The following is a 6,732-nucleotide window of genomic DNA, read 5'->3' as shown; positions in this document are numbered from 1 at the left end:
ATAAGAATCAAATTAATTTTACATCAACTTTGGTTGTTCAAATTAATAAAGAGAATTAATTTTATAAGATATAATTAATATAATGTATGTGATACATTATAATATAAAGTTTTATTTGAGAGAAATAAATATTTTGATATAACTCAAATACTAATGAGATTCATATCACAAACTATAGGTTAAAATTAATGTAAATATGATTCATATTAAATACTATAGGTCTAATGGGAGAATAATAAACTATAGATTATGTTATATGTCATATAATATAAACTATAGGTCATGTGTTATATTAGATATAACCCATGGTTTAATATATGTGTTATGTTAAATATGTTATTATGTGTTTGTGTGTATGTATGTATATATATATATTGAATTAAAATTATTTTAATTTAAAAGTTTAGTTTTTGAGAGGGGAATTATTGGATAACCACCCCACCCCTATTTCTCTCACGTGGGTTAAGGTAGAGGTTTTGATATAGGCCCTTTACCTTTTCCTATAAACACGCAAAAGAACCTCTCAGAATTACTCTTTGTTTTTTTTGTTTTTGTTTTTGTTTTGTTTTGTTTTTTTTTTTTTTTTTTTTTTTTTTTTTGCTCTAATAAAAGGAAATCCTATCCCTCATCCAAAATTAATTAATGAAGCACACTCCTCTCAATGATTCTTAATCTTGGGAATAACGAGGATATATTTTGTGGTGGTGTCCGATTTTGACTTTACATTGTTGTGCTTATTGTTGCGTTCGTGTGTTTGTGGGGCGGATATGAGTTGTTTGTGCAGTAGACTGGGAAAGGATTAATGAAGAGTTTTGTCTTCAAGGGTAAGTTCTTAAGTCCTTCTTCCTCTCCAACTATGACAACATGCTTAAAATAATTTGTGCTTATCATTGGTTTTTGTCCTCTATATTTTATGTTCTGTAAAATTAAAATTGGGACTATGATCTTTCTGCTGGGAGTATTCACATACTCTTCCAGAGGGATCTTATACAAAGATCAAATTGTGAAATGATTAATCTCTCTTTATAACACCGTTGATTGAAGAGATTAACATTTTTTATAGGATGACCATAGATAACTCAACTTGAATTCTGAGTAAGTGATGAACTCTTATCTATAAGGATAAACCTTTTATTTATATGGGTGAGAGTGGTCTGACTCGTAAACTTAATGAGCTTACTATTTTAGAGATTTGTCCGAGTAGAGAGCTGGAAGCATAGCTACACAAGATAGAATTAACTCCTTCCCGTCTTTAGGGTATTTAGATGAATTGCTCCCTTAAGTGCTGATTCTGGGTCTTGAACAATGGGGCCCTCCTTCTCACTAGCCTAAAAGGGTTTTGTATATGGTAGAACCAAAAATAGGTTGTTCATTAGAAGATCAGTGAGACTTAAGGAGATATATGTAATTATGGGGGTAAAACGGTAATTTGATCCCAATGTAATTACGAGCTATTCGTGAAAGGTCGACTGACTATTTATTGGTTATATCCATGGACAAGAAATATATATACATTGTGAGGAGTGCAACCGTGGATCTTTAGTGGAGGGACCTAAAGTTAGTGAATGTTGATTAATTTAATTAAAGATTTTTTTAATTAATCTCGTATAATTAGAGCTTCTAATTTGTAGGTCCATTAGGTCCCCTTACGAGCTCACTAAGGGTAAAACAAGAATCATATAATTTTGGATTAATTTGAATTGTTCAAATTAAATAAGAGAATTAATTGCATGAGACAATTAATATAATGTATATAGGTACATTTCAATTTAGAATGAGATTCCAAAATATACTTTATTATATGAGAGAATAATGAATTTGAGTAAGATTTAAATATTAAACAATATAAATGAGATTCATATAATAACTACATGTCAAATTAATATGACTGAGATTCATATTGAATCTATAGGTAATATGAAAGAAATAAATATTTGAATAAGATTCAAATATTATTTATATGAACAAAAAGTAAAAGTTTACCATACATCCAAAACTAGTCCTTGGATACAAACATAAAATAATATTAAATTTATTTTTTTAAAAAACCAATCCAAAAAAAATTAAAAGCCCACCATATATCATTCCTCCCATGCTCCAAGTGGCACTAAAATGACTTATTCATTGCATGTTTTTTAGTGACTTTAGAAATTGTTAAAATTATTTTTATTGTATTCATAATCACTTTGAAAAATGTTTTTAATCACTCAAATATAATTTAATGTATGATTTTGACTTTTGAACACATTTTTCCTTCATCAAATTTGGCTTTAATGATTAAAAACATATTGTACAATAATTTCGAAAATGATCGATAAAAGTAATTTTAACCATTTCATAATCACTGCATACACTTAATATATTTTAATGGTTCATTGTTCACGTGAAAAACATCAAACTGAAATATATATAACATATAGGATATATATGATAATAATCCATTACATCGATCGTTTAACAGTGCAATATACAAAGAGACACATCACAGATGGCAGATGCCTTATTCAAGCAAGGTTTAAATATATTTAAATTACACATATAATGCATGCAATCATACTAAAACAATGTTTATTACATTCTAAGTAGACGTCTTAGGCGTCTCATTATAGATCGAAATGGATTATGATATTCAGAATTTTGCTCAACCCCGACGGGTGCTGGCTGAACTAGATTATGAGGTGTTGGCTGAATTAGATTATCATGTTCATAATTTTGCTCAATCTCGACGGGTGATGGCCTTTGGGATGAAATATTTAGCAATTTATCGAGCTTCTGAATTTTATCATTATATTGTTTCTGTATTTGTTGTGTTTTCTCTTCTACTTGACGACGTGCTTCTCTTTCATCTTCTAATCGTCGTTGAAATGTGTTATTTACCTGGAGCGTAAACTAGGATTTTATATCAAAAGAGACTTAAACTCAGTTAAGTTTATTTTCTTGAAATTAATGTTTTTTTTAAAAAAAAAAAACTTATAGTTTCATTTTTATACTTAATATAAAAATTTTAAAAAGAAATTGAAACAAAAATTACAAAATTAATAAGCATATTGGCAAATTAAATCATTACAAAATTAATAAGCATTATAAAACACATGTATGAAACAAAATCGAAAATTAAATTTCAAAGAAAAACAACATTAGAGCTACATTTTTATTGAACTTTGTGAGTTTAATTTTAACAAATGATTCCATTGTTAATTTGTGTACTAAATAAAATTTAAATTCGTACAAAACTTGATATTACTAAATTAGTGAGATTAAAGAGGTTTTTAACTTACTCTCCGTGGGTGAAATTAGCAAAAATTGAGATGAGTTAAAAATATAAAAATACTTTACTAATTAAATCTAGAGACTAATTGGATAAAAATTGATAAAAAAAAATGACAGATTTAAGGATGTGGGATCTACCTCATTCAACTTTTCCTCAAGCTTGGGATCAGAATAAATATCTTGCGTGCAAGACTGTTCAAGCTTTCTTTTGACTTCATCAAATTCCTTCTCAAGTTTTTTATTAGAAATCAAAGGAGGTTTGTAGGGCTGTCCTCCATTTTGGTCGATAATTTCCTTCACCAAACCCAAAAGCTCATTCACTTGTTCTTCCTTCTTTGCTTCACTCTTAGTTTTGTTGTCAAAAATCACACATCTGTTCTTGCAGGCAGCTAGTATATCCTTCAAAGCCGCAGGACATTCATGGCTCAAGTAATCTTCTATGTCATCGCCGTCATCGAACTCGTCGCCTCCCGTTAAGATGACAATGGTGTAATCCACAATTTTGGGTCCAAATGTATTTTGTAGGATTTTAATGGTGGCTTCTTCTTCTTGACTGAATCGGTTCCTTACTGAAAAAACTAAAATAACTGCGTGAATGCATCCACTTGCCAATTTTATGCACTTGGTTATTTCTCTTGAGGTGGATTCTGTTCCATTAGATAAATCGAACATTCCTACAATTTTTTCATAATTTTTTGCATGATGAGAAATCAACGTCAAATGATTTGTATATATATTATTGTTGTTTGATTAATGGTTGAAAATAAGAATTGTTATTAAGATTTCATTTGAAAATTATAACTTAATAGATTGAACTCATAAATGGTCATAGCCATTTATTAAGATTTCATTTGGAAATTATTTATGCATTAATTCTTATATACGTGCAGTCTCAATTCTTATAGTCAAGTTTAATTGATTGTGATCATTCTATAATTATTTGGTTTTTAAAAATTGTGATTATTTTCTTATAACTTCTTTACCATAGTTTTCATCTTCCTTAACTAACAAATATTTTAATTCTTAGTCAAACTCAAGAAAAATATATGTGGTATAGAAAAAACTTCGTACTACGACCTTCCATTCGTTATTTGCTATAAAATAAACATTTAAGAATTGTGTGAGACCTACCGATTAAAGTAATTTATCACTTAATGATGTATCAAAAATATGAGTGGGAGAATTATATACTTCAACAATATTAAAACTTTTTCTAAAACAGAATCAAGTTTCCTAAAACTATTTTTTAAAAAACTTCTTTCATCAAATTCCTAAAATAAAATCAAGTATGAGACCTTTAGCTTGATTTTTGAAAGCGCTTCTAAGAAGAAGATAAGAAAATAAGATTCGTCATGAGCACTGATAGTGTGTTTTAAGCTTAATATATATAAAAAGAAAAAAAAAAGTAAAAAACAATCTAAGGAAATTGTGCTTGTTTTCTTCCAATTTCTTACTCATAATTTTTGTATTTCCTACAACGACATTAGAACTCTTAGGCAATTAATTTTCAATTAAAGAAAACCAGTTTTTTAAAATTACTTTCTTTAGTATTCAAATTTTAACTTTGATTTTAAAATACTTCTAAAATGAGTACAACAAAATATAGAAAATAATAGATGAAACTAGTGTTTATATGCATAATTTTCAAAAGCAAAAAAGAAAAAAGAAAAAAAAACTAAAGTATTGTTGAGTAACTATTTTACTTTTGCTTAATTTTAAAAAACCAAAAACCAAAAACCAAAAACCATAAAAAAATAAAATGGTTACCAAAAGAAGATTAAATTATATTTAAAAAATCTAAATAATAGTTATCAAATTGAGTGTTAATTAGTAATATCATACCAGGAGTATCGATGACATTTATGATTTGCCCATCGTTTCGTACACATTTCTCCAAGGTAGAAGTTTTTGTAATGCCAGATGAACTTTTTCTTGATGTGAACACCTTTTTTCCAAGAATACTATTTCCAGTTGCACTTTTTCCATTTCCAGTACGACCCATCAACACCATAGTTAGAGAAGGAATAGCCGCCATTATTATTTATTTAAATATTAAGAAGATCGATTAAGCTACAAAGAGGAATGAGCTTTTGCATATGCTGCGGTAAAAAAAAAAAAAACATGTTCCCCTTTTATAGAACTGATCGTCAATTTGATGAGTAAATTGAAATGGAAGCGAAGGGGAAGTAATCTAGGTATAAATCCTAAACTTAACCACCTGAGATATTGATCGACTCAACAAGAACACTGGAATCTAAATGGAGTGGATTATAATCAAATTTTCCTCCAAAAAGAGAGAAGAAAAGAATTTTCGTACAAGAGAATATATTTTTGAACAAATTTCAGCATTAAATATATTTTATCTTTTGTATTTATTTAAACTCTAAACTTTTATGCAATTTACATTAAATATATTATATCTTTTGTTCCAAAAATATTATGTGAGTCTTGTAATTATATCAATTAAACTCCTAAATTGTCATAAATGATTCAATATTTAAACCTTTTCGCAAAAATAAACATAGCTCAACTATCATAGTTTTTGTATTATCAACCTCTCGAGGCAAGAGGTTCGATTCTCCCTAACCTCAAATGACATAGTGCTTGTGCAAACCAATAATATTTCTCTTTCATCTATACATGAACAAAATAAAATTTCAATGGCCTTTATACACAACTCAACTTTCACATATATATTATAAAATCAAACCGTTTATGTTAGTTAAAACTGAACCAAACCAATTATATATATATATATTATAGAAAACCAAAATATCATATATTAGTTTATATTATATATGGCTAGAGGAATCTTAAATCATTTCCATGTAATTTCTTAATCTTAACTATAGTGAACCTTATCTCTAAGCATACAACAGAGTCCTATCTCTAGGCTCTTAGTCTTGTATTCCTTTGTGAAATCGGTTTATATCTCAACCTTCTCAGCTTTAAGACTCCATAATATGTTAAGTTAAGTGATCGATTCAACTTAACAAGATTACAAAGAAATGAACAAAAGAAATGTAAAGATTAAATCAATGTGATGAATTAGCATGAACTGATGTCATAAAATCTTAGGGGTATCCATATGACTGAATCCCTTAGAAAACTTAGTCCATAGATAGATAAGAATGAATGGACTTCATTAAATCCAATGTCATGGGTTGCAATATAATAAGCAATGAAATAACAAGAAGAAATGAAAATTTAAAAAAATAAAGAAAACAGTAAAGTACTAAAAGAAAAAACCTGGAAAGACAGTAAACATAACCTTTGAATCAACCTAACAAACTAAGATGCCCTCTAAAATGGATTTGATCCTCTCTCAAAGTGAATCCTTGTCACACCGTGCCCCGAGCCTGCCTCCTGAGCCCGAGGCAAGGCATGAAGGACCGTAGATACCACCCTTTTGTGATACATACTGTCCATCTAAACTACTTACTCACATAAAACTTTAAGCCA

The 6,732-nt window shown here is 28.5% G+C and overlaps 1 protein-coding gene across 6 annotated transcripts; it reads right to left on the bottom strand.

The window, feature by feature from the left end:
- Window positions 1–2,399: 2,399 nt before the first annotated feature.
- Window positions 2,400–5,507, bottom strand: LOC120090071 (immune-associated nucleotide-binding protein 1-like). 6 transcript variants are annotated; one of them, XM_039047560.2, is made up of 3 exons: window positions 5,113–5,507; window positions 3,409–3,944; window positions 2,400–2,877 (listed from the first exon to the last, which is right to left on the bottom strand). In XM_039047560.2, the coding sequence occupies exons 1-3, from the start codon at window positions 5,303–5,305 to the stop codon at window positions 2,572–2,574; spliced, it is 1,035 nt and encodes a 344-aa protein (XP_038903488.2). In that variant the 5' UTR covers window positions 5,306–5,507; the 3' UTR covers window positions 2,400–2,571. The 6 variants fall into 6 exon arrangements, with proteins under 6 accessions (XP_038903488.2, XP_038903487.2, XP_038903489.2 ...); XM_039047559.2 differs by having other exon boundaries at window positions 2,400–2,889; window positions 5,113–5,451; XM_039047561.2 differs by having other exon boundaries at window positions 2,400–2,889; window positions 3,409–3,848; window positions 5,113–5,386.
- Window positions 5,508–6,732: the final 1,225 nt, after the last annotated feature.

Source organism: Benincasa hispida, chromosome 11 (assembly GCF_027475165.1).
Source record: "Benincasa hispida cultivar pf3 chromosome 11, pf3_genome.v1.1, whole genome shotgun sequence".
NCBI lineage: Eukaryota > Viridiplantae > Streptophyta > Magnoliopsida > Cucurbitales > Cucurbitaceae > Benincasa > Benincasa hispida.
Note: the sequence above shows the minus strand (reverse complement) of the source record. Positions and strands in the feature narration are given on the sequence as shown.

Bases quoted from the DNA above. Each gene is read 5' to 3' on its own strand.
- LOC120090071 (XM_039047559.2), bottom strand. From the start codon at position 5,305: ATGGCGGCTATTCCTTCTCTAACTATGGTGTTGATGGGTCGTACTGGA. The intron at 3,945-5,112 runs GTATGATATTAC...AAAAAATTGTAG, and splicing joins AAATGTCATCGATACTCCTG to GAATGTTCGATTTATCTAAT. The intron at 2,890-3,408 runs GTAGATCCCACA...ATAAAATCCTAG, and splicing joins TTGAGGAAAAGTTGAATGAG to TTTACGCTCCAGGTAAATAA.